The sequence below is a fragment of the Fringilla coelebs genome, assembly GCF_963513975.1.
Source record: "Fringilla coelebs genome assembly, chromosome: 11".
Lineage (NCBI taxonomy): Eukaryota > Metazoa > Chordata > Aves > Passeriformes > Fringillidae > Fringilla > Fringilla coelebs.
Window position 1 is genome coordinate 15,205,670 of NC_140037.1, and position 26,921 is coordinate 15,232,590.

The following is a 26,921-nucleotide window of genomic DNA, read 5'->3' on the forward strand; positions in this document are numbered from 1 at the left end:
ATCTGACTCGGAATGCAATTTAGTAGCCTTGGGAACCATACAACCTGTTCTAAAGCCAGTCAAAACCAGACTCAAGCTTTATTTTGCTGGGGTTTTTTCAACTGGAAAATGTACTTTTCTACATATCACAAGCATAAAGTTCCCAGCCTCAGGAGTTGTCTGACACTGACTCAGTCATAAAACTTACTCCAGAAGAGCCTCAGTAACATTACATTCCTATCTCTATGTACTAGTTTCTGTCAAGACAAGTTAGCCCATCCTTTCCTATCCAACATGAAGTGCCACTAGGCTTCCCCTGAGGAGCTCTGCTGTCTGCTGGAGGAGGTGTATGCTCTCTGCTGAAGTCCACAGAGAATCTCCTGGAACAAAACCTCATCACTTGGTTTGTTACTTTTTCCACAGCCATTTGTCAACAGTGTTTGAATCCTAACAACATTCATGGGGAGTTTACAGTCCCTTTGGTAACAGATCCACCAACATCAAAAAAGAGACTCTAAAAGCCTACGATTTCTGTTCTCGTTTGTAAAAGTTACAAAATAAATAAACAAAGCAAAAGCAAACCATAGGCTGTAGTCCAGTGCAAGTCCATATGTATTAAAATCATATCAAAAAGCTGACGCTAAATTATTGCTTATAAATAAGTGTAAGAAAAATCATTTCCAAACCAAGCTAATAGGCCTCGGCCTAGGCCGCAGGCTCCGGGGGAAGGAGCTCCCGCGAACGCCGCCGTGCACCGCCCGGAGCGCGGCCGGAGCCTGCGGCGAGCCTGAGGCGGGGCCGGGCCGGGCCGAGCCGGGTGCGGCAGGGCGGAACCCCGGGGCAGGCCCCCGGTACGGAACTCCCCGGCCCCGCGCTCCCGCCCCAGGGGGCGGCCGCACGCCGGCGCGGGGCGCACCGAGCCACGATCAGTTCCGGTGGGGCCGAGGGCGCCGGCGGGGCCGGGGGCGGGTCCCGGGGAGGATCCCGGGGCGGTCCCAGCGCTTCGCGGCAGCGCTTCCGTGCGCCGCGCCCCGTCATGCACGGCGGGCGGATGCGCCGCCATTTTTGCGCTCCCTCTGCCGTGCAGTGACAATAACAACCCGGCCGGGCCGTCCCCCCTCAGGGAGCGCGGGCACAGGCGGAGAGGGGGGAGCGGGGCCCGAGCGGAGCGGCCGCGGGGCGGAGCGGGAGGCGTGTGGGGCGAGGGGCTGGAGCCGAGGCGAGAGAGAGCCGCGCTCAGCCCTCCCCGCTGCTGCTCGGCGGAGACGAGGCGGCCGGAGCAGTAGGGGAGCGCAAGGAGAAGCCGGGGGAGCGGGCAGCTTTCCGTGGGGAATCTGCGGCTGGAGAGGAGAATTGAAGGGAACTAGTGGGCGGCGAGAGGCAGGAACGGAAACGCTCCGCTGGAAAAGGAGTAAAAGCAGAAAGGCAGAGACAAACTACGAGAAGAACCAAAGTAATAAAACGGGAAGAGGAGATAAAGTGATTCCTCCGATAAAGAAGAACGAGAAGGAGAAGGAATACGGAAGGACTGCGCTGATGAGAAGGAGGAGTTGAAAGACCCCCCCCCCAGAGACAGCAAACAGAGACCGACTCTAAAACTCTTCCCCTCTTTGTCACACCACAAGGATTTGATGCCCCTCAGCCTGTTCACTTCTGTGTGTTCATGTTTCCCACAGGTTTCTCTTCCCCCAACCCCCAAGCTGCAGCCCAGGAGGTCAGACCTGCCACTGATGGTAACACTAGCAGCAGCTCCTCCTGCAAGAAGAGAAAGTTAAATAACAGCAGCAACAGTAATTCCGAAAAAGAAGAATTTGATTCCATTTCCTCCTGCACCTCTTCTCCTTCCAAAAACACCTCCTCATCATCTTCCTCTGTCATCACCGCTTCCTCGTGCTCCTCCTCAGGGGTTGCTTCCTCCAACCATCACCTCCAGAAGAAGCTGCGCTTTGAGGACTCCGTGGATTTTATTGGACTCGATGTGAAGATGGCTGAAGAGTCTTCTTCCTCCTCCTCTCCTGCTGCCTCTTCTCAGCAGCAGCACCAGCAACAGCTTAAAAATAAAAGCCTTTTAATTTCGTCAGTGGCTGTGGGGCACCATGCAAATGGCCTGACCAAAGCTGCCTCCTCTACTGTTTCCAGTTTCGCCAACAGTAAACCTGGCTCTGCCAAGAAATTAGTGATCAAGAACTTTAAAGGTAACAGGCTATAATTTGTCACAACCTGTGGGGATCTGACACTCGACTTTGTGTTTTGTTTTCAGCCTGAAAACCAGTTCCTTTCAAATAGCCCCAGGTTTTGTGGGAATTGCTTTTCTGTGGTGAACATTTCTATACTTATGTAAAGGGGAATCATGATTTCTGATGTGTGCTTGCCTGGTCATGTACACATCCTGGCCTACACTTTGCTGCTTGGAATTATTTTTCAGACTCCCTTCACTCTGTCTCTTGAGAAGGCCTTAATTTGCATGTTAGGTGTAAGGTTTTACTGCCTAAGTGTGTAAATCACCTTTGTTTAAACTTTTAACGTTTGATACCTCTTTTCTAGTAATCCTGATTCAGAGCTTAGTATATATTTTAGCCCAGTTTATGATAAGTCTTTGCATAGAATGTGGTTTTTTTTTTCATTGGCCTTGAATCTGCATGCCTTGTCTCTATCCCTGTTGTCTGTTTATAGGATAATCTGCCTGTGCTTAGTTTTAAATGTTGAAACTAAGGTGATTATCGGGCTATTATGGTGGATTTCCTTTCTGGTTTCCCCACTTGCCTTTAAAGTAGGTAGTTCAAATTTTTGCAGATTTTTTCCTTGTAATGTCCTCACTGTAATTTTTAATTGTAGTACCTTTTCTTTGTCTTAGCTTACTCTTACTTTACAAGTTTACATTATTTTATAAATTCTCTCCAAATGTGTTTGAGATTTTTGAGTAGTGTTACTAAAGATCAAGGTAGAGAAATTAAACTTTTCTGATGTGATGCTGCTTCATTTTCTAGTAAATAAAAATACAAATAGGTAGGCAGAAAACTTAGCTAAAATGCTGCCATTTTTTCCTTATAAAGATGAGGCTATCCTGGGCTTTTTTTATTTCCTGCTTGCTGTTTTCCACAGTAGTCCACACCTTGCTTTCCTGGGTTGTTTCTTTCTCCTCATGCATTTTGGTTTGTGGAGGGGTAAAAGATATTACCGAAATGAAATTAATTTCTAAATACACAATTGACAGAAGTGTTCTGTAGACATACTGCATTAAGTAAGGATTAGGACCCACTGTAATGTTTTGCAGGAATTCATGATCACAGTGTAACTCTTTGCTTTAAGGTTCCAATTCTCAAAAATGTTCTCTGCTCATCAAAGCATCCTTATTTAATTTGACTGATTATTTTAAAATACAAACCTATGATGCATTATAGGCTGCTCTTCAGTTGCTTGTGCGCTGTTATCTTTAAGGGAAGTTAACTTCTCACCTTTAAAATACCTGTTAAATGTCATGGATTGTACGGTGCTGTGATCATCACTGCTTATGAAATGGTATTTGAACCTTGCTTAAAAAGGATGTTTTGGTATTCTGGCAGCCTTGCTTTTTATTTACTCTCAGATACTAAACTGAATAATGATCTTAAGATTTGTCTTTATCTTAATGTGATAGCAATAACATCTTTTACCACTTAAATAGCTTCTTGAAATCCATAACCTTGGTGTTGCCTGCTGAGCAGTATAGTCAGGAGTTGCTAGTGAAAATAGACAAGTCAATAGCCAGTTGTCTCTAGATCCAGATCAGGCAGCTAATGTTGGGATATTGCCAATGTTGTAGGCAAATGCTTGCAAAAACAAAATAATTACTTCTCTCTGTTAGTTATTTCTAAGGAAATAATAAAGCTTTAAAATTTGTTTTTTCCTTTTAGCTGTGTAAAAGTCAATTTTAATAGAGTATAAACTCTGGGCGAGTTTCACCTGTTGGTAGCATGAATGTGCATGTGTCATCTTCGTCCTCAGATTTTCTTCTTCTGTCTTCTCCATTTAGGAATATCCTTATTAGAACCAAAAAAGGTCACTTTAGGTAGTTACAAGAATATAACATTTTTGAATAGTTCTTGGATTCTGAGGATGTGACTTGGGGAATATCTCAGCAGGTTGTAAATGCTGTGGTCTTGCTGAAGGTGCTGCAGAGCAGGGGCATCTCTAGAAAAGAGCCATAAAAAAATAGCGGAGAGGGTCTGATCTGGAGCTGTTTGAACATTAAAAGAGGCTTAGCTCTAAAAAATATCCACTGGCCAAACCCAAGAGGGACATAAATGGATTAAAACCATAAAGGTTTTCCTTGGGACCATAAAACCTGTACAATAATTGCAGTGTTTCCATGAGTGTTTCTTGAGGAGTTCTTTCCAACTGTTAATACAGAGTAGAATTAATGAGCAGTAAATTAAAAACTGAGATACACACAGCTGTGTATCTTTTAATGCATCATTTTTGCCTTTTATGTTCCTTTCTTTTGGCTCTGCTGTCCTGATTATGAGAGTATAAGGAAGGTATAGATCATTCTTGCTGCTTTTAACCCTTCTTGAGCTGCTCAGGCGCAGGATTGTGATTTTTTGTAAACCACAGGTACTGTTTGAGCTACAAGTGCTGTGGTGTATATATGAAGAGCAATGCTGAATTTCTTCAATATGTTACTCTTTCAAATGTGAATAAGATACTGCTTTTACACAAATGCTTTCTTTCCATGTAAGTATAAATTAAAAGCTGGACCATCAGCCCATACCTCTTTCCCCTCAAAGCTACATCCTTTGCATTTCTGTAAAAGGTTCTGCTTTATCTAAATACATTCTCAAACTTTATATCATTTATTTTAAAGATAAACCCAAATTGCCTGAAAACTACACAGATGAAACCTGGCAAAAACTGAAAGAGGCTGTAGAAGCTATCCAGAACAGTACTTCAATTAAGTACAATTTAGAAGAACTCTATCAGGTAAGTGCATTAAGTAAAAGTAATGGGTTAGGGCTTTTCTTTTTTGTTCTCAGAGTTCTTTGCTTAAAACACTTAATATGGTGGTAAGAATATGGCATTTTGCTTGATAGCTGCTTTTGTCATTGAAAAACTTGTCACCAAATAGTTTCTTCATTTTTCAATCATGAGTTAAAATTTCACGAGACCTAGCATTGAACTCATATTTTTTTTTTACTTGCCTCAACAAAACCCAAGGTATGGTTTCCCTTGCAGCATTTGATGAGAATTCATTAAATCAAGGAGCTATATTCCATTTTCTGTTTAGAGGGTTGTGGTGTTTATCTGCTAAAGGAGAAAGGCAAAATCCTCAAATATTGGTGTTTAAGGTGATTTATAGTAAAATATAATTTCCTTTCTGAAGAAAGTATCTGTTCACGATCAAGTATCACAAATCACTTAAAAACTGAAACTTCTAGTAGGTAAATAGAACACAATTTTTCCTTCATGAATTGTATAATTTTGGTTTGATTGTAATTTTCAGGCATTGCAGCATTTGTTCTATTCTAACAGCTGAGAATCCAGCTTTATTGCCAGCAACAGCTCTGATTGTGTTTTCTTAAATAGTTTAGGAAGTGATCAGATTGAACTGCATTTCCTAATGTTTTTTTATAAGCTCCACTTCTGCTTTTTCAGCTGAGTGTGCTGGGGAGATTTCCCCCACTTACCTTTTCCCTACTCACGTCACTTGCAATTTTAGCAGCATAGCAGTGCTGCTGCTTTAGCTGGGTATTAAGAAGCACTTTAACTTTTTACTCTAATTCTAAAGCCTTTATTACCTGGTTAGTTGTTTTAATTTGTTCCTCTGTGTGTATTTATAGCCTTCTCACCACTACTTTTTAGTGTCTCTTCTTCCCCTGCCCTCCCCTTTTCAACAAAAGCTGCATTTGTATATGAGGAAAAAATCCTGTTTGTACAAGGCTTGGGGACAGATTAAATGAAGAATTAATTGCTGTTCCTCAGTCCACAGCATTCTTAAGATCACTCTAGTCTTTTGAAATGTTCAATTAATTAACTAAAAATACTGGTTTTTAACAGTTTGTCAGAATAATAGAGAGTATTGTTATTTTTGCAAAACTTGGTGGAAGTGATAGCAAATTACCACCATTTGTACTGGGTGGTATTGTAAATTACTTACTCTAGACTAATGGTGCAAATAACTGTTAATTAAGTGCTTGAAGGCTATCCAAAATTGTTAAAAAATAGAGTTCTATTGAAATACTTGCTTGTGTTTAACAGTGTTGCTTCAATTTTTGCTCAATCTTACCACAAACTTAATTTAATATTGCTTGTGATCAGAAAACAAAAAATAAGATTTTTTGTTTTAAATCTGTGTTTCAACATTGTTATTACTTAGGTACTTCTCAGTGAAATAGAGTGCAATGAAGTATGATTTTTTTTAATATAAATCTAAAAATAAATGTCTTGATTTAAAAATAGTAATAAGAATCACTAGTGTTTTTAGATGCTAGCTAAACTAATGTCATTTCTGAACAGCTGCTTGGTAAAAGGATCTGATCCCAAATATGCCTTGGCAGACACCATTATCCAACATAGAGGGGAATTATAAAAGTCTGCAAAAGTTCTGCTGCACACCTCAAAAGAGGATAATTCTTTTTTTTATGGAGTTCAACTTCTTGCTTTTGGTTTGACTCTTGTCTGTGCTAGAAAAATCCCACTGGGCAAACATTTTGAAGCTTTATTTCTCTGCAGGACCCAAGCTCCATATTTGCTTTGTTCTTCCTCAGTAAACAAAATTATTCCCATCCTTGAGTAACTGAAGTGCTACAGAATTGAATGCTTCTTTCATGGAATAATTTTCCTTACATTAGTACCTGAAAGTAGAGATCTAGATACATAGTTATTTTTTAAAAATCAATCAGATTCAAGTACTTCAGGAAAGTTCTAATTTTCTCTCATCAGAGTTGTGTTCAGTTTTTTTCCTCACCACGTAAACCCAGGTGTGGATGCTGCAGTTAAAAGGGGGGGAAAAAACAACCAAAAAATAAAAAACCAAAGAGAAAACCAGGAAACCACATCTAACTGCATATGTGTTACACAAAGGAAGTAGGGCTCTTCAGATTTCCTCACCATTATTAGGGCACAGATTCCCTGAACAGAAACATTTTTTTCCACTAATTCAGAACAAGATAGTTTTGTGAACCAGAGGCTCTAAAGTTTTCACATGTATTGATGTTGATACATTTTAGATACAATCAGTATTGTCTAGCACTGGTAATTAAGCAAATATAATATTGCAGTAGGGGGTTAATCTCTTAAAAATTAAAGCATTTCTGTGTATGTCATCAGCAATGATGCAGAAGTTTTGTACTTTGTTCAAACACCCAATCCTAGCAAACATGTTTAACACTTTGGAATTTCTGATGGACAAATGTAAATGTTCAGCCTTATATGAACACTCCATAAAAGTAGATGTATGTTAATACATGCTTATTTCACTCAGAGTTAATTGTATGCATTTGTCCATCTACAGTAGAGAAGCTAATTCTTTTAAGGATTTAGAGCAGCAGTACTTGTTTGACAGGCAGCAGTTTGTAACAGTGTTGGGATGAGGTGACCAGAAATCCAGGGCAGAGGCTGCTGGTGTCCTGAGTTGGTGGGTTGAAGGCAGAGTAGTGCTGGTTCTGCAGGTGACAGGCAAGTTCCATCCAAAATGTTCACCTTCCCAGCTCTCAGTTGGCTTCTCCAAAGTGGAAGAAATTAAGAAACCTAGGAAGATTGCGCTTGCTGAAGTTCTAATCAGGCTATTCAAGCTCAGTGTTTTCCATCCCCTTGTTCTACTGAATTAAGTATCAGTTTCTGGTTTCTTATTTGCTGCCTGACCCTGGTTGTCCAATAGCAGAATAGAGTTGAGCAGTGGTCATAATCTCCTCTGAGCAGTGAACTATAGAACACATTTTCCTACCACTTTATTCTCTGTTTGGTGTTTCTTAAGTGTTGAGGCTGAGAGTCAAACCTGTTGCTATTTCCAAATACTATGATATGTATACTTGGGTGATAATTTTGGCTTTCCTTACAGTCTTCATTCAGACCTGTTTTGGTTAATTGGCACTTTCACTCTCTTGCTATACCTGTTTACTCCTGCTACTAAGCTCATGCAGGTTTGGGGAGTTTTGTGGTTATTGTGTGGGATGGTTTTGTTGTGGGGTTTTGGTTTTCATGAAGGTTTGGTTTGTGTTTGGTTGGGTTTTTTTAACTCCTCTATGTGCTAGAGCCGGTATTAGATGTAGTGCACTTGCACTCAGAATGATTCCTATTGTTATCCTGGGATGAACCTGAGAACTCTTGCTTAGCTATTTTGATTGTTGCTGTGCTTTTAGTGGTGACTGCTCACTGTCTGCTTCCATTTGGACTGTTGGGAAATATTCTGAGGTAATGGCATAAATCTGCTCTGTGCACTTCCGAGCTATGCGGTCCCTCCATGGTTGCCTGCAGGTACTGGGGAACAAACTTTACCTTCCAGTCCTTTTTTTTCCCAAGGAGTTGGTCATACTAGCAACTGAAATCTTTTCCAATAAGTAAATAATGGCACAAAGCATTGATTGAAAATCAAATATGCTTTTCCTCTAGCTTGTACAGGTGTTTTACAGAATAATCCCTTACTGTGTCTTTCACCAGCCTGCAAAGAGTTAAAGTTGTTTAGTTGCTGTTGAATTCTGGGCAATGGGTTTGAATTTTAGAAGTCTTGAGATACACTAATGGACTTCAGAATGATTGATTGTTTTCTTGATCAGTCTCCAAGACATGGCCCCATTAAACTTCTTTTCAGTTCTTACTGTGAGCACTGTGGTAATTCTTCTAATACTTGATGAGACCTAGAAATCTAGGATTGTCACTGTAAATGTAGTCATGCTACTAATATTCAGGATTATAATTAAACTTATTCAGGCAGGGAGTTGGTGGATGGATAGATAACATCCCCAAAAGTACATATATATATACATATGAGGGAAGCTTAATCAAGGAAAGGACTGCAAAAGGAAATTAATCTGGCAGTGCTTTTCCACTAATATCAGTGTGACTTGCAGAGCACAGCAGTTAATAAAATTAATACCTTAAGTGACTGCTTTGAGGTATGAAGTCCAGCAAGGTACTGGAAGATATTAAAGTACTATCCTTGTTTTTAGAGATGCCAGTCCTGCAGTTCCATGTGAGAGACTGACACTCCAGCTAAATTGATGGTCTGTGAGCTGTTCAGGGCACAGCCTGCCTTTATCTCCTGGTACATTGCAGTGCCATGTCTGTCTCTGGTGTTTGCATGCAGCAGTTAACTGTGTTAAAAGCTGTGAGAAGCAGAATTCTTGTCTGGGAAGGGATGTCCTCCTTTCTTATAAAACCACATGTATGAATATAGCAAGATTTGTTTGTTTTTCTTTCTCTTTACTTCAGGCGGTTGAAAATCTCTGCTCCTACAAGATCTCTGCAAATTTGTACAAACAATTGAGGCAGATCTGTGAAGACCACATTAAAGCACAAATTCACCAATTCAGAGAATATCCTTTTCTTAGCTGATGACAAGCCAAAATTGTTTTACCTGCAAATATATAGTGATGGATTTCTTTGACTAGTTCATGACATTAGGCCATGATAATCTGAATTACTACGTTTTGTGTAATTGGTTTTGCTTTTATTTCTTCGTGTGACCTAGGAGAACACTACTTGTTCCTTTATGCCTGTAACCACTGAGAAATTTCTGTCAAAGTTTCACTGGTATTTCTGAAACACTTTGACATCTTTTAGAAATCTGTGATTTGCAGATCTGCAGCAAGGCTTAAAAAGCCTTTATTGGCTGTATCATGTCAGGCTTTTCTATATTGAACTTGCCAAGGTTGGATAAAATTTAAGTCTTCCAACAAATTGGGGTTTTTGGAAAAATAATGGTGATCTGGCAGCATGTCAGTTTCTGAGGATCAAGATGTTTTATTTTCAGAAGTTTGGAGTTGTATCAGGTTGACATTCTGTTAAGTGGATATTAATTAGTATCAGAACAGTATACAGTGAACTGAATAAAAGATAAATCTGAAGGACAGAATTTATTTCTTAAGGATAACTCTTAACATGAGCTGAAATTACAGTGTAGTGGTAAGCTCTTACATGTATTGGGTATTGTTGGTTTTTGAGGTATGGGGATATATATGTTTGTTCCATTCCCCAGGGATGGGGATTAAATGAAATAGTCAAAATTTAGATAATTTTTTTAAATTTGTTCAGATAATTTTGGTTTCTCATTATTAACACAAAGACCCTCATTAAAAAATAAAACTAGATGTGTTGCAAAGAATTACCTGGTAGTTCTCTCTGAGAGTAGGTGAGTTTGTTGTGCTCCCTGCTAAGTGTCTTTAAAAAATAATAAAGAGTTTTCATTTCATTGTTTACACCATCTATTAATCATGATTTTCTTAATGATTTATTCACGGATTCATTGGATAGTGTCCTTTTTCTAAAGAAAATAGACAAATGTTGGCAAGATCACTGCAGACAAATGGTAAGTTTTTCTCTTTAAGGAAAACCATTTGCTTTGTCAGCCTGTTTTGCTTAACTTTGATTTTTTTTCAAAGTTCTGAAATGTTTTAAATTTATGTAAAGTTTCTTTGTGATATACAGCTGTATCTAGTTTGTTAGAAATCAAGCCTTGAAAATAACTTGCCTGTAGTGTGTTTCTTAGCATATAGGTCTGATTTTGGACACACAGACACCCCTAACTCCTCATTGTCAGTTTTATGCAAACCTTTCTCCTTTATACCTATTTTTAAAGGAGCTGTTCTGTTATTCAGAAATATGCAAAGTGTCACAGTGATCACCTTGCAGGGATTGGCAGAAGATATTAAATAAATCAGCAGTGTCCAAGAAAGAACTGCCTGAAACCAATTGGTTGGATTTCTTGTTGTTGTTGAGCATAATTGGTGTTGCTCTTCAGTTTCAAGAGTAAAATGATTGTGGCTCTTTTATTCCTTCTCGTGACAGATTATGATTAGAAGTATCTTTCTGTTCTTGGATCGAACTTATGTACTTCAGAATTCAATGCTGCCATCTATTTGGTAAGGGCACAAAGAATTAAATTATTTGGGGGGGCAGAAATGAAATTATTTGGGGGTGTGTTTCAACTATTGCTATAACTTGCTGATTTTCAGATAGATTTTTTTAATATAAACCTCATTGTGACCTTTAAATTACATGGTGAATACATGAGTGCTTGTTGCAAAGGAAGACTTTTAATTTATTTGCCATAAATTATAGGATTGTTCTAGAATATCTGTGGTCCCAAATTTCAGTGAAGTAGATATCAGCCTCCAGTTTGCACAGTTAAAGGAAGGGGTCTGGTCAACAACTGAAGTGCAAGGGTTGGGGGGCCCAGTAACTGCCTTATTACAGGCACAGTATTTCAAGTTGGAAAGAGTTACTTAAAATAAAAGCAAGATAATGCTTTTTTGGACTTCAACTTCTGCTCCTCTTATTATTAATAATTAGTATATGCCTTACTGTTCTTTGGTACCTGAATTACTTTGCAAGAGATTGGAGGGCCTGACTTTTCCGAAGAGTGACCATACCCATATTTCCAAATTCATGGAAATGTTTTAATTGGATGGTCATTGCAGAGATCCTTGTCTGTCACATCACCGAGTTCTTCTAAGCTGTGCCTAAGAATTAGAGAGGAGTAAGTGGTGGACAGAAAAGGAATATTGTCCATCACCATAACCATGGAACTGGAACCCAGGATGATATTTTTCTTTTCTCGTGAAGGTTGGTGTTCCAACATTCTGTCAATGAACTGAAAAATAAGGATGTTGCAAAAGTTACATGGTTATTTAGGAAAAAATATCTGGATTGGTGTTTAAAATGTGTAATTTCATGTTGGTGCAGTGTCGTGGTTTATTCTAGTGTCCATATATTTGTTCATCTTGAGTGATTTGGAGGCAGAGGAATGAGGAATTGGAAGAATGCTGGTGTTGGCCTCTTTATTAGATTTAGATCATGTTCTAATAAGAGATATCTGGGATTTATTCCTAAACAATTTATTGAGTAATCTTTGCTTTCTTTTTAGGGATATGGGACTAGAATTGTTCAGAACTCATATAATCAGTGATCAGAAGGTTCAGAACAAAACTATTGATGGCATTCTGCTGCTGATTGAGAGGGAAAGAAATGGTGAGGCTATCGACAGGAGTTTACTGCGAAGCCTTCTGAGCATGCTTTCTGACTTGCAGGTGAGTAAACCTGTTTCACCTTTAAACCAGTAAATAGCTCACATTCTTACTTGGTGCTCAGTAAAATTTACCTTATGTTGTTGTCATGTTGTTTCCCCAGATTTATCAGGACTCCTTTGAACATAGATTCTTGGAAGAGACCAATCGCCTGTACGCAGCAGAGGGACAGAGGCTTATGCAGGAACGAGAGGTATTTGGGGTGTTTACCAGTGCTTGTTGTGCCTAATGTCAAAGCAGTGCCAGGGAGTAGAAATACTCTGCTGCCTTAGTGTACAAGGCAGTAATGGGACCTTTGTTTTATAGTATTCTGAAAAAGGAAATGCACGTGCAGTTGCCTTCAGTCACAGTGCCAGTGATTTTTGATTAAAACTGTGGCTGCTACTTCTGTCAGACCAGTACTGTCTCTCCTTTTCCCTTCTTGTTGTTTGTTTTCTTTAACATACAAAACCACTCTGGCATTTTCAGGTTCCAGAATATCTTCACCATGTCAACAAGCGCTTGGAAGAAGAAGCAGACAGAATTATCACTTATTTAGATCAGAGCACACAGTAAGTGCAATGTCTCTTTGCCTGGCGGTATGAGCTGTTTGGCTCCTCTTCTGTTGAGGGCCGTTTAAGGAGCTGCAATTTATTTCTGTTATTGACTGACCATCAAATGTTTTCACTTCCCACGGTTCCATGTTTACAATGAAGCACTGTCTTGGCTCACTCAGCTAATAGCCTTTTCTCCGTCTAAGTCACTGTTATTTTGGCATAAACACTGTTAAGTATTTGCTTGAAGAAGAATAGGCTGCCTCTCCCAGCCCAGATGTCTCTTTCCTGCTGAAATGCATTTAGTCAGCCGTTGTCCTACCTGAAAATGATAAGACTTGGTATAGAATATTCTTAAGCTAAAGCCTCTGAATATTTGCAAAACATATTTGCATATGTAGTCTGGGAAATTATTGAATAATGTCATTCTCCAGTCTTTTCTACTTAGAGGCAGGATTTCCTCCAGCACAGTCACGTGGAGGCCTTCTAACATAAAGCTACAACTGTTGTGTCTGAGAGAAAATGTAGGTCACTGATATCAAGACCTTTCTGAGAGAGAGGTGCTCTATTGCTACTGTCATATGTTTTGATTTTCTTCCTCTTTCAGCTGTTAAAAGCATTTAGCTTGTTCAGTGGCTTTCTTCTGCCACACCAGTATTAGTGGCCAATTTCCTGTTTTGTTTTAATACATCTTGAGGTCTGTCCTTGGTTTGTCTCCCAATACATGAATGTCCTCCCACAACACAGGATTAGGCATCTTATTTGATGAATTCTCCCCAACTTCTTAACTAATAGAATCATTGTCCAGCTGCCTACAGGTCATGTACAGCAGGCTTATTGTGTGAATTAAAATCATCAGTCAACAAACAGAAAAAAAATATTGTTTACTAGGGAGAAAAAGGATGAATATGTGTATAATTATTTTAGGTCTTTGACCACAGATAATTAGAGCACTCCCAATGATCATGCAATTAACATAATCTCAAAAAAAGGATTTAAAACTGTCAGTAATGGAAAAAAGAAAAGTAATTCTAAACATTTCTTCTGTAGGAAGCCACTAATTGCTACTGTAGAAAAGCAACTTCTAGGTGAACATTTAACAGCCATTCTTCAGAAAGGTAATCTTTCTTCTTTATAGAAATGTTTCTAATTACTGCTTCGGGGCTTTCAGCTCCTGTGCTGAAAGACAGCGATGGATTTGGGTGCTGGGGGAGGACAAGCTGCATCATTCCTTAACTCCCTTTGCTCCTCAGTGCCCAAAATAGCACTGGCCATTCTGGTTGGAGATAAGGGGACACTGTCCTGTCTTCTGATTACACAGCAAAGCAAAAGAAAAATTACAACAGGAGACTCAAGCTCAATGTGTTAGGCATTTTGAAGACTTGGAGGTAATGAAAGGAGTACACTTTGACTTATGGCTGTAACAGAAAAGGCATATACTGAGTACTTGCTGCTGACAAAAAGCAGCTTGTTTTAAAAATGTAGTATAATTTGAGCTGTGGAATACATTGCCTCAGTTCTACAATAGTCTCTGTGGAGTCAAGTGACCCTCTGGTGATCTCAGAGATAATCTGGAAATAGAAACAGATGCAGCAAGAGTTGCTTGCAATCAGGTCCTTAGTAGCCAGATTCTGAATGAAACAGGTATGTGAGCATCTTCCTGCACATGTGTAATAAACTTCACTGAGTGGAGTATCAATGTTTACCCATCTACTTTATTAGAATCTTGCTGTAGAGCATCAGACCTTCTCCAGAAAGTTAAAAAGTGAAGGTTAAGATATTTCTTGAAGCTGAGTGCCTTCAAGCATCTGTAAGATTTGTTTTACAGTTGGCGTTGAGACTCAGCTGTCTTGCCAAGAACTCTTCCTGCTGATCAGTACAGTGTAAACTTTTCAAATCTTTAGGGAATAGTAAAGCAGTAAGCAAAGATGTAGTGATAAGATTGTTATGTAAAGTACATATATCCTAACTGCAAAAAAGTCATGCGCAATAATAAGATTTTTAAGGTTTCAGCCAGATATTTTGTGTTTCACTGTTAAATTAGGTACTTTAAAATAAAATAAAAACCAAAAAAACACCACCACTAATGGTTTGATAAAAAATACTAGTTTTGAAGAGGCCTCTCTGTAGTAATAAGCTGTGCTTTGTTTGGGTTACTCTGGTTTAATTTCTATTGAAATTCTTCCATTTGCAGGTCTAAATCACCTTCTTGATGAAAACCGAATCCAAGACCTGTCTCTTCTGTATCAGTTATTCAGTCGTGTGAGAGGTGGAGTACAGGTTCTCTTGCAGCACTGGATTGAATACATAAAGGTACTGTTCTAGAGCTCTGGAACAGATACCACTCTTGTATCAGTGGGGTTTATACACAGCCACTTGAGTCATCTCTGTAAACTATTGCATTTTTCTAAAATTTGAAGATATTTGCTTATAAACATGTATTTAATAGAGAGCTTTTGAAACATCCCAGGAAGGGTACAGTAACTGTTCTAGCTCTATTGAAGAAAACAGTGAACATTCAGTTGAATTATTGAGCTCCAAATACATTTGGATTTTATAATCTTGCTTTTAGTTAGTTTGTGAGACAGCCATATTTCTTCAGTAGTTGTTTGGGTAATGACAGAACGTTTGTCTTCTTCCTAATAAAATTTCCTGTGAGAATGAGTGTTTGTTCAAGTTACCAACCATCTGAGGTTCAAAAAGCACTTGAATATCGGTTAGGATGATTCATTTTTTCTCAGTGAAAATGTCACGGGAAATATGCTTGTTGTGAAGGAAGAGTAGTATTAAATAAAACTTAATTTAGTGGGAGGAATACCTGTGTAAAACCTGAGGAATGGATGATTAAAAAGGGTGTGTTAATTTTGTCATGCAAAACTTCATTCCTTTAGACAAGTTCTGAATCCATTCACTTTTTCATCAGCTGGTTTTGAATCAATATGCAAGGTCTAGGGATGATTTATATTGTAAATACTTCATAATACACTAATAGATAATAAAGTAATACTTTTGTTGTTCCTGGAACTAATATGAGTGCCAGAAACAACACATTACAAAGGTAACTTAAGATTTTAGAACTCTTGTCATTAAAATTAATTATTCAGTCTAATTGAAAGATATGTTTTATTTTGCAGGCATTTGGTAGCACCATAGTAATTAATCCTGAAAAAGACAAAACCATGGTCCAAGAACTTCTTGATTTTAAAGACAAAGTTGACCATATTATTGATGTTTGCTTTCTCAAGAATGAGAAGTTTGTAAATGCCATGAAAGAAGCCTTTGAAACATTCATTAACAAAAGACCAAATAAGCCAGCTGAACTCATAGGTATTTTTCTTCAATTTCTTTCATGGGAGCATTTGGGTGCTGAGTTGCTGATGCACTTACAGATGGGATATGCTGGAATTGTGTTAATACACACACAGTGCACATCAGCCTGGGGATCTGCTGTGCCACCTGATGCAAGGGAATTGTTTGGAAGGGTAGCATCAAACATTAAAAGCAAACTGGTCATCACTTAACTGGATAGGCTATAAAAAGTGCAGAACATCAGAATTTGGGCATTCCAGCAATTGGCTGGTGTCCAGACATGAGAATACTGCTAAAAATTGGAATTTTTTCAGAAGCTTACATAACTGTGCCACCAGCATGTGTGCACAGGACTGTTAAGGGTTTAATATGTGAAAGGGAAGAGAGCTGAGGATGTCCTGAACCTCTCCTGGTGTGGGGACAGAGTCTCTGGTTTGCAAAGAATGTTACTTACAGATTTGTGCATTACATTCCTGGTACTCTGCACTTTGGAATCATTTCCCCACACAGTGAATAATACCTGCTTTGCAATTGGTTGTGCTGTTAGGCTTGTGGAGTGATGCTTTCTGCCCTCCTTTTTTGTATTAATTCCTTAACTGTAATGTGCTTACCAACCCATTTGAAATTAAAACCAACAATCTAGTTTGATTGAAACTGGAAATTCAAACAAAATAATGATATGCTAGAGAAATTCAGTAGTATAGACAACACATTTAAATAACTGATTTACATATTTCCACCTGATCTTTTTGCTTCTGTTACAGCCCTGTCAATCTGCAACAGCAGTGACTTTACTTTGAGATCACAACATAAACCAAGATGTTTTTTCATAGGCAAAATGTTTTTAGTTCAGATGCAGTCATTGCTTATCTGAAAATGTTTGTGTAACTTTATAACCTCTATGAAAATGTATCAAGGGAGCTGTTATGAGGCTGATAGAAGTGATTTCAGGATTTTCAAGATTTCATAATATTAGATTTAGAGGTTTTTGTTTCATTGTGATATTAAGCATGTGCTAAACTCTATTCTTCAACACTCTTTTAGCTAAATATGTAGATTCAAAGCTTCGTGCAGGCAACAAAGAAGCTACTGATGAAGAACTTGAAAAAATGCTGGATAAAATTATGATCATATTTAGATTCATATATGGTAAGTATTGGGGGTTTTTAGGTGGGGATACAGTTGTTTAACCAGAGGTACTTTGAAATTATTTTTGCAGTCTGGTTACATTTTCAGGTGTTTGTTCTCTGTGGATGTGTTTTGTTGGTGTAGTGCTGTTTAATTACTTTGCCTGTCAAATTGCAAATAACAAAACCTGTGGAAATCTTCACATGAAGGCCCTTTTTGTTTTTCTGAGCTTTTAATTGGGTCTTTTGTAGGTAATGTTTGTTTAAAACCAGCAGTGCTTTCTGATCACTTTCAAATCTCATCTCTTACAGGAAAAGATGTCTTTGAGGCCTTTTATAAAAAAGATCTAGCAAAGAGACTATTAGTTGGGAAGAGTGCATCAGTAGATGCTGAAAAATCTATGCTTTCCAAACTCAAACATGGTAAATATCTATCATTTCTATCTATCAGCTGTCTTTTAAAAGTAGTTTTTTTAACAAGATTTCACAGAAGCACTGTTGATATTTCCCCTTTCCATGAGGGCAAAAGCCTCTGTGCAGGTCCTGAATGACTGATGGTTTTTGAGGAGATTCATTTGCTTTCAGTTTTGTAATTATAACAGGGAAAGCCAAAACTCAGGAACTTAAAAGTCCACAGTGTGTCTTGGCCTGTGGGATAGAGTTGAGGTTCCCTGCTGAGTAAATCAGTGATGTGCTCAGAGAAAAGATGACTTCCAATTGTTATTCACTGCCAGCTAGTTGTTCTCTAGTCTGGTCTTCATTGTTTCATTGGATGGAGCCTTTGGGTGGTAAGGGTGAGATTTTTAAATCTTGATCTAATTCTGCCATCAGGACACAGTTTGAAAGGCAGCTGATAGGGATTAGAATTGTCATCTGAGTGGCCACCATAGTCAAAGGATGAACAGTCAGGTCCATGTGGAAAAGCAGCTGGGTTGCAAAATAGCTACCACATCAAAACATCTTCCTTTTTCTTGTTTGTAACCTTATTCTGTTCCTGAATTAGAATCCAGGTCTTTATGTAAGAAAATCTGATGAAAAAGGTCATCTTGCTTAGAAGTACACTCTGGCACTTAGAATAACTACTCTGAGGTATTGAAAGTAAACAGATGAATTTCTAATTTTTACGTTTTCTCTTTTATAGAATGTGGAGCTGCTTTCACCAGCAAACTTGAAGGAATGTTTAAAGATATGGAGCTTTCAAAAGACATAATGATACAATTCAAACAGGTACTGAGGGAAAGCCCTGTCTGTCCTGTCTGTGCTTTTGAAAATATTAGTGAATTTATTAAGGGTTTTTCCTGAGCAAAAAAACTGAGACAAGCTTCTTCAAACAAACAACCCACAGCAATAACAGAATTGTAAACTTACAAAACATTTTAACACCAGCTCTAAGACATTTTTAACACCATTGTATTCTGGTGCCTGGCTTGGAAGTTTCTGCACGTTTAGTTCTGGTGATTTTGTAATGTTTTGATTACAAACAATTTTTAACATTCTTTCCTCTATTCACACTTAATTAGATCTTCACCTCAACCTGCTAAAACACTACATTTGTTGTTTTCTTCTCGTATGGAAGTGCCTTTTGAACTTCAGAAAAGTGCTTGTTCTTATCTTCATTTTCTTGTATGTAACTTGCAGTGTATACAACAAACACTTCATGTGGTCACTTGTCTTCTCTGCTCTTGCAATGCCTGTTCTAACTTTTCAGTTCTACCTGAAATATGTATAATTAACATAGTTCTGTTTCAGTTTATTTTGTTTCTCTTTGCAGTATATGCAAAATCAGAATGTCCCTGGCAACATTGAACTAACAGTGAATATTCTGACTATGGGTTACTGGCCAACCTACGTGCCTATGGAGGTCCACCTGCCCCCAGAGGTAATGAACATCATGGGTTATACAACATTGGCCTTCAGAAATGCAACTTGAGATCCACTGACCATATTGGTTTTCAATATGCATAGAGAAGGAAATGCAGAACTATCTTTTTAAAATGAAATTTGTTTTCTTGCAATTCCCTTTATCATTCTAAGCCTTGATTTAAGACTTAATTGATTGTGGAGGAGGGAAGGATGCTTTTAAAGTAGAAATTGTGTTTCAATGTTTTGGGATTTTTCTTTCTTTAGATGGTAAAACTGCAGGAGATTTTCAAGACCTTTTATTTAGGAAAACACAGTGGTAGGAAACTTCAGTGGCAGTCGACACTAGGACACTGTGTACTAAAAGCAGAATTCAAAGAGGTGAGTCCATTGTTTCTATTACTCCTGTTGTGTTGTTGATTGCAAGTCTGGGTTGTACCTTAGGGATATATGGAAAAGCTTTTTTGTGCTGTGATGGAAAACTTAACACTGTTTCTGCAATTACTTTTAACCTCCTGCTGTCTTTTCCAGATATTGGTAGTTTCTGAAACAGATGTGTTGATGTCTAAGAACATGCACCCAATTTCTGTATTGGTGGGGAAAGAAAAACCTTTTGAGGAAAATATCCACTGGTTTTAGCTCCAGATTAAAAACTGCCCTCATTTTTATAGTGGGGAGAAAAAAAGGGGGCCATGCTTCTTCAGTGGCCTTACTTCATCTGATAGCATTAAGCATCTGCACAGCAAGCTTTTCATTACTGAAATGCAGAAAAATTGTGGATTGTACAAGAACACAACTGTTTTGAAAGGGTTTCCAGTTTTTCCCCTTCAGCATTTCTATGGACACAAGATTCTCATGAAATAGGAATGCTTTTCAGAAAAAGTTAATGGTAAAACAAGTATTATCAAACTTCATTGTTTCCAAGATTCTCTGGTTCCTTCTACTGTGTTCCTTAAACTAATGTTTGTGTTAGATTTTGACTTAAAGGCCTTCCAAATTGTAATTTTGAGCACTCAGTACTTTAAGTCATCTGATGCATATCCTGGGTGAGTTTTGTCACTGGATAGCCTTGTGGCCTCAAGTTTGTGCTGCATTTCATAGTAAATACGAGTGACCAGTAACTTCTATTCTTCCATATTCTGAAGTGAATAAAATAACACCCTGTTAGTGAAATAACTGACATGCAAGAGTGATTTGTTTCACACGTTCCCCTCATTCCTTTCCCTCCACCCTCCAGAAAAAACAGCCTGGTGATGCCTGTTTATTTCCTTTGTGACAGGGCAAAAAAGAACTTCAGGTCTCCCTGTTCCAGACACTGGTGCTGCTCATGTTTAATGAAGGAGAGGAGTTCAGTTTAGAGGAGATAAAGCAAGCCACTGGGATAGGTTGGTATCGAAAACAACCGAGTACTTCCAAGTGTTCTTACTAAAAAAACCTAAACAACTTGTTTCTGCTTTAGAGGATGGAGAGCTGAGAAGGACACTTCAATCTCTGGCTTGTGGCAAAGCCAGAGTACTGACTAAAAGCCCCAAAGGCAAAGATGTGGAAGATGGTGATAAATTCACATGTAATGATGATTTCAGACATAAGCTCTTCAGGATAAAAATCAACCAAATTCAGATGAAAGAAACGGTATATTTTTTTTAATCTTTGGGGTTTAGATCCTTGGGTTAAGAAGTTTGTTGCCTGCCCTTATACAAGCTTTTTTCCTCCTGGTTGTCATGTACATACTGATATCTCTGACAGAGTTACATGTGTAATTTGGATGACAGCACATACTTAACAGTGGTGATTTAAATGTGTGCCTCTGTACTAAGACACCAGTGATGCTGGATATCTCTAAGTAAGGTTAAGAGAAGTTCCAATTCTGAAAAGCTTTTTTTGTCCTTTATCATTCCATGGAGCTTCACTGACTGTTTGTAAACATGGAAAATTCACTGTGGACTTGTTTATCTGACAGCCATCCAATGTAAAATGTGAGCAAAGGTTTTAAATCTCAGTACAAGTGTGTTTTTCAATAGGCAGTCAGTCTTCGTTTTTGTAAAGGCTTTATGTCAGATATTTGACAGCAGGCATTTCACTGTCTTACACTGAGAATTGTCTTGGAGACGGAAAGAATTGTTTTGACAGTGCTGGTGTTCTCATTAAAGCTTTTCTAAATGGGTCCTTCAGGTGGAGGAGCAGGCAAGCACTACAGAGAGAGTGTTCCAGGACCGGCAGTACCAGATCGATGCCGCCATTGTGCGGATCATGAAGATGCGCAAGACGCTGAGCCACAACCTGCTCGTGTCAGAGGTCTACAACCAGCTGAAATTCCCAGTCAAGGTGCTGTGCTGATTTTTCTACTTCTAAACCTCTATCAGTTCTTTTTATCTTTCCTGGCCTGCCCTCAGTTGAACAGTGCTTCCATCTAAAATATGCGGCCTTTTTAGTATTAGAAAGAGCAAATACTCACTTTCAGGAATTTTTAAAGTGCCAGGTGTTACTAAAACATATTTCCAAAGGATTTCAGCCCTGGAGTTTGTTAGCACTAAGGGAGCAGCTGGCTCTCCTTTTACACTGCTATTCCACTGTTTGCAGAGTTCTGGCAAGGCATTCTTGGGCAAAGGAGAAAATGCTTCAGACCTCAAAAACAATTCTGCATTGCAATCTTAGCTTGGTTGATGCTTTTGAAGTATAGCGATTTTTCTGGATGGATTATAGTGGTTCATATATATATATACACACATATATAGGAATAAAAATAAAATATTGTTGAATGTCTCAAAGCTGAAGAAGCCCACAGTTGCAATATAAAATGACTGGCTTATTGTGTACAAATGGAAATGGGTTTTCAAACAGACAGTGATGCATTGTTGGAATTCAAATATATGGTGCTTTCTATCAATGGAATTGTAAAACAAAAGGTCCTGTCATTTCATTCCATTGTATTACCATGTTGAATGCCTGCAGATCTGTAAGTATTGCAGTTGGGCTGTGTAAGATTATGGCAGGTTATTTAATTTTCCTCACTTGTTACCATGAGGCACTTTTTATAAAGCTCCTCCCCCAACAAAATCACAGGGCACACAAACTATTACACAACTCATTTGCTTCAGAGGAAATGAAACTTGTACTTTTACTGGCTAAAAGTCAGAAATAGAAACACTTTGGTACACGATGCACAAACTCCACTTATTTAGAGTTAGTTCAAACAGCAGCAAATATCTTCCCTTCCTGTAAAAATCTGTTTAGCTGCAGGTGATGAGCCACCTTTGTAACTTTCTCTTCTATCAGTTATACATTACAGATTTGTGGAGCTCTGATACTTTAAAGGATTTTTTTTAAGTGGGATTTCTGTTTCCTCAGCCATCTCAAACAATATAGATATTTGGCTCAAGTGGAAAGAAAGGACCAAGAAGCATTGACTGCAAAGTAATAATGCTGACATGTGCTTTGTTTTACAGCCTGCTGACCTTAAGAAGAGAATAGAATCCTTGATTGACAGGGACTACATGGAAAGAGATAAAGAAAACCCGAATCAGTACAACTATATTGCATAAACATATGTTGGCCTTTGTTTTACTGCACACTTGGTGTCCTACACAGTTGCCAGTGGATAAACTAGCCTCTTGATCCCGTTAATTGACTTTTTATACTACCGATGATTGAATGAAAGCAGTGTAATGGAAAAGTATAGTAGAGTGGACTTCTTTCAGTGGTTAACATGCCCATTTAAAGAGTAATATTTACATTTTAAGAAGAATGCTGTTGAACTCTTTGCATGTTATTTAGTAAGATGTGCAGAAAGCTGAAAGAAAGTACCTGGTCTTTCTGATTCCATTTGTTTCTGGGTCTGAAGAGGAGTCCCTTGATATATGACAGATATCTTTCACATCTTTAAATGGAAACAGAAGGTTCATTAATATAAGAAAATAGCCTTTAAAATGCTTAAACTGCATGCAAACTTTTAATTTACTGTACAGAATGCATTTCAGTTATACATACCATTGGTTTGGTTGATGCCCACACTTGGATTTTTTTCTCTTGAGGGGGGAAATGGGGAATAAGCCAAGCTATGCTTATTGCTGATCTAATGGAAAATATTCTTGATTGCAGGTAAGACAAAATGGTGCCATTATAAAAGGATGTATAAAGTTTGCAGTGTGGGCATATATACTGTATATACAAACACCATTCTTAAATAACTGCTACAACAAAACAAGTTCAGATTAGATTTATATGGCTTGCCTATGAGACTTGGTATTCACCTTTGGGAATTTTAAGCATAAAACAGCCATAATGGAAGAAGTGACAGTTTTTACTAGTCATGGGTAGGAGGCCTTCACTTCTTGGCAGCAATACTCTAGAATAAAGATAATCTATTAACAGATGAAAAGCCACACTGTTTTTGTGGTAAAGCTGTAAGAACAAAAATTGCGAGTGGATTTTAATACTTGTTTTGCTTTGCAACATTCTAAACTTGAACTAACCTCAAGGTTTAGACAGGGCAGCTCTTCTGAGAGTGCCCTGCTTTGGATTGCTTTAACTTAAAGCTTTAAGAACTCAGCCCTAGAGCCTAGCAGGCCTCCTAGAACCCAGAAGCCTACCTCTCATATAGTAAGTTAAGTATTGCTACAAGGCATCTAAAATATATTTTCTTAGATGACCAGAGAGCATTCTTTGCATCTTTATAAGACATGGGAGAGTAAGTCACTTGAATGTAGAGCTTTGTTTCAACAAAATACATTTTTTATTGCTTATAGCAGCATGTGCCAGGAATATATGGGAAAAAAAAGGTGTCAGCAGAAAAGGAACTCCTCCACGTACCAGTTCTTCCTTACCCAGCCAGGCTTTGTACCTATGATCAGCTGTGTTGCAGAGCACAATGAAAAACCTCATCCTCTTTCAGGCACTGATAGTCCTGGGGAATACCAGATATCTCTTGAAAGCAAGATGTTACTTTTGTTTAGTGGCAGTGTAACTTAGCTCTCTCTGACTCTAACTTCTATCACTGTGATCCCACATTCAGGGGTGTGCATGTGTGAGAGTGTGTGTGTGTTTTCTATCTGACACATCCCATCCTTAGTGCTTTTTTTTTATCTCCTGTTTAATTCCATATATTCTCCAGCCATGTTTTCTCTCAGGCTCTTTTGTATGCAGTCCTCAGCTGACAGATAAAACAAATGTGAGTGGTTTTTTTCCTACTAAATTATTTTCAGTCACCCGCAACTAACCATCATACAGCTCTTTGTGATCTGCAGAAAATCTGCCTTGCCCCTTGACACTATTGCAGCATAACCACTGCTAGACATCCAGGGCCACCCCTGCCTCTGTGAGACAGTTATGTGGGAAGAACCTTGAAGACTCCTCCTGCAAATTTTCAAGTGTTAGCTCAAATAGAGATCCACTGGGGAGGAAAGAATGCCTCCCACCATAAAAAAAAAAACTTCTGTGTTTTGCATTCAATGTTCCTTTTCTTGTATGTGTTTTGTATCTTCAGCCAATAAAAGATGTCTTTTAAAGAGAAATGGAGAAGAAGCATAAGACTTAACTCTTTGGGAGACAGGAGCTGATGCATTGAGCTGGTTCCATTCAGACTGTTGTAGCATATAAATCTAACACCACTACACGTGTGAACACCCATTGTGGCAAAACCCTCCCTCATTACACAAGTGTCACATTCAGTCAAACAAACTGCAAAGGACTGTAGGTTTATTTCATTTTTATCCTGTCTAATGCAGAAAATATTATACAGAAAATGTCCTGAAATCTCAAAAGAATTCACAATCTGAGGTAGACCCTAAGCTCAATCCAGTTAAAGCAACCCAAAGAATGGACTTTGAGAACCCTGGCCAGACCAGGAGAGGGGTGAGCGAGGGAAGAAGGCTTCTCCTTGTAGCTCATGGGTTTTCCCCAAGAACTTGTTCATCTCTTCTGCTAAGGTCTGGCTCATTCCTGGTTCATGACAAAGCTGCAGCCAAGGTTTGTTGTCATACAACTCCGCAAATTCTTGCTGGGATCATGTGCCTGCTTATTGAGCCATATACATCTCTGTAAGAAAAAACTGAAATGGGCTTGGACCACAACTCATCTGGCTAGAACACAGCTTGTCTTTTTGGCCACACATTTTTAATCTTGACTCTTGCATGCAGTTTATAGCACCTTGTTCATAAGAAATTGCAGTTTATTCTTAGAAATATATATTTTAGGTTTTTTAATCTTTATACCCATAAATGGACTATTTTTTTGTCTTGGCTGGTTTCAAAAGTGACCATTTTGTTTAAATGCTGTAATTGCAAATGTGTTGTAAACGTTGTTTTGTTCTATAGTTTACACAAAGGTGCCAAAGTAAATAGTTAATAAAAAAAAAAAAAACCCTAGCAAATCGTTAAGTTGCTTTAGCTGTTCTTCATATTTTGGTCTCAGCTTTTTTTTTTTTTGTCAGCCTTTCATTTTTTCCTAGACATGTCATTTGCCCTAATGCTTTCTTTTAAAACAACAAAAAAGTGCATCTAAAAAAATGTTCAAGTACCACTCTTTTTAGTGCTCTCATATAGTAGGAAGAACATTTTCTTTGAAATGTTACACTAAAATTGTAAGAGTACAGCAGCATTCAAAAATGTAATATACTTTTTGTATAACAGTCTTGAGAGTGTGTCTGGAGTGGGGGGGAAAAACTAACCCTGTTACTTTTCAGAAGCCTCTTCCCTCAGCTACCAGAATATGAAAATGTGCTTTTTCACAGCATCAAAAACTTATAGTTTATGCAGACTTGCAAACAGGGCATGTATCACCGTTGCATCCTTCGATGCAAAAAGCAGCAAAACCTTTTTTATGTTTCATAAGTCTGATATGGGTACAGAGAGTCTTTCTTAAGTTGGTAAATAATGTAAATACATGTCCTTTCAGAGAGTGAGTCTGTTATCTAGGTATTTTGTGTCATTTAATAAATATTAAACAGTTTTGTGTTGATAAACTCTTGTGTGTAAAATGCCTTCTTACTCCAAGTTCTGTATGTTGGGCTTACTAATGTTTATGGCTTCTTTAAATTCTTTAGCTTGTGCTTTGATAGCAAAATACTTGTTTGCTACTTAAATAAGAAGTAGTTCTTTATTCATTCAGTCATTAAAATCCCTTGAGTTTTCTAAGTGGCTTCCATTCCTGAATTTTTATTCTTTTGGGTTTTTTGCTAAGTCTTTGATGGTTCTTGGAGGGGAAGGAAATAAGCATCTTCATAGATGCTGAATTGGGAATAGAATGTGTACAAGTGGCAGAAAGACACAAAAATACCAGAGGTGGTGCCTTGTTGCTCCTGAAGTGACTAGTCCTTGTCTCCCACTTTATCGTTACTGTAATGACTCTGGAATGATAATTGAAGCATGAAGGACAGAGCTGTATACAGAATTTGCTTCATGTATTAAGAATGGCCATTTGGCCATTTCTTGATTTTTCTTCTTCACCCTGAGCAGCTGGGTTAAATCTGAGCAGAAGGGCTGTATCTGGCTTGGCCCTTCCCAGCCCAGGAGCACTGAGCACTTGGTGGAGGGGGGAGATGGAGTGGTTTGGATTTCCTTTTTGAATTCTGGAAACTGGGATAGCTGCAGTAGAGCAGGAGCTGATCCTGTGAGCTGTTCTGGGAAGGCTGGCATGAGCTGCAGGGAGGGTGACCCTGCACTGCTGGAACCACACAATGTCCTGGGGCAGGTGGGTTTAGACAGGTCTGGGAAGCATCTGCCACCAATCCTGCTCAGCTGCTTCCTTCCTGTCTTACAGCCTGGAGGCATCGAAATGCATAGGAGGGTTTTTCCACCAACACTTTCTCCTTAAAGAGAATACTTCCTACATTCTTTAAAAAAAAAAAAAAGAAAAGTCCCACAGGAACAGATGAGTGGAGACTGACAGATTATATGTCT

The 26,921-nt window shown here is 38.5% G+C and overlaps 1 protein-coding gene across 2 annotated transcripts; it reads left to right on the plus strand.

Moving 5' to 3' along the window:
• Positions 1-1,067: 1,067 nt before the first annotated feature.
• Positions 1,068-26,156, plus strand: CUL4B (cullin 4B). 2 transcript variants are annotated; one of them, XM_084213193.1, is made up of 20 exons: positions 1,068-2,174; positions 4,823-4,938; positions 9,385-9,488; positions 10,411-10,480; positions 10,960-11,033; positions 12,038-12,200; positions 12,301-12,390; positions 12,666-12,748; positions 13,781-13,848; positions 14,925-15,043; positions 15,865-16,057; positions 17,084-17,188; positions 17,479-17,589; positions 18,308-18,393; positions 18,938-19,045; positions 19,294-19,407; positions 20,306-20,411; positions 20,486-20,658; positions 21,199-21,351; positions 22,473-26,156. In XM_084213193.1, exons 1-20 carry the CDS (start codon positions 1,643-1,645, stop codon positions 22,566-22,568), a joined length of 2,664 nt encoding a protein of 887 aa, XP_084069319.1. In that variant the 5' UTR covers positions 1,068-1,642; the 3' UTR covers positions 22,569-26,156. The 2 variants fall into 2 exon arrangements, 1 of the variants encoding a protein (XP_084069319.1); XR_014616439.1 differs by lacking the exons at positions 21,199-21,351; positions 22,473-26,156 and having other exon boundaries at positions 19,294-19,418; positions 20,316-20,411; positions 20,486-20,621.
• The last annotated feature ends 765 nt before the right edge of the window (positions 26,157-26,921 follow it).

What these genes read in the sequence shown, in the direction of transcription:
- CUL4B (XM_084213193.1), top strand. Translation starts at nt 1,643, where the DNA reads ATGTTTCCCACAGGTTTCTCTTCCCCCAACCCCCAAGCTGCAGCCCAG. An exon ending in GCATGCTTTCTGACTTGCAG is followed by an intron (nt 12,201 to 12,300) that starts GTGAGTAAACCT and finishes TTGTTTCCCCAG; the next exon opens with ATTTATCAGGACTCCTTTGA. An exon ending in AGGTCCACCTGCCCCCAGAG is followed by an intron (nt 19,046 to 19,293) that starts GTAATGAACATC and finishes TTCTTTCTTTAG; the next exon opens with ATGGTAAAACTGCAGGAGAT.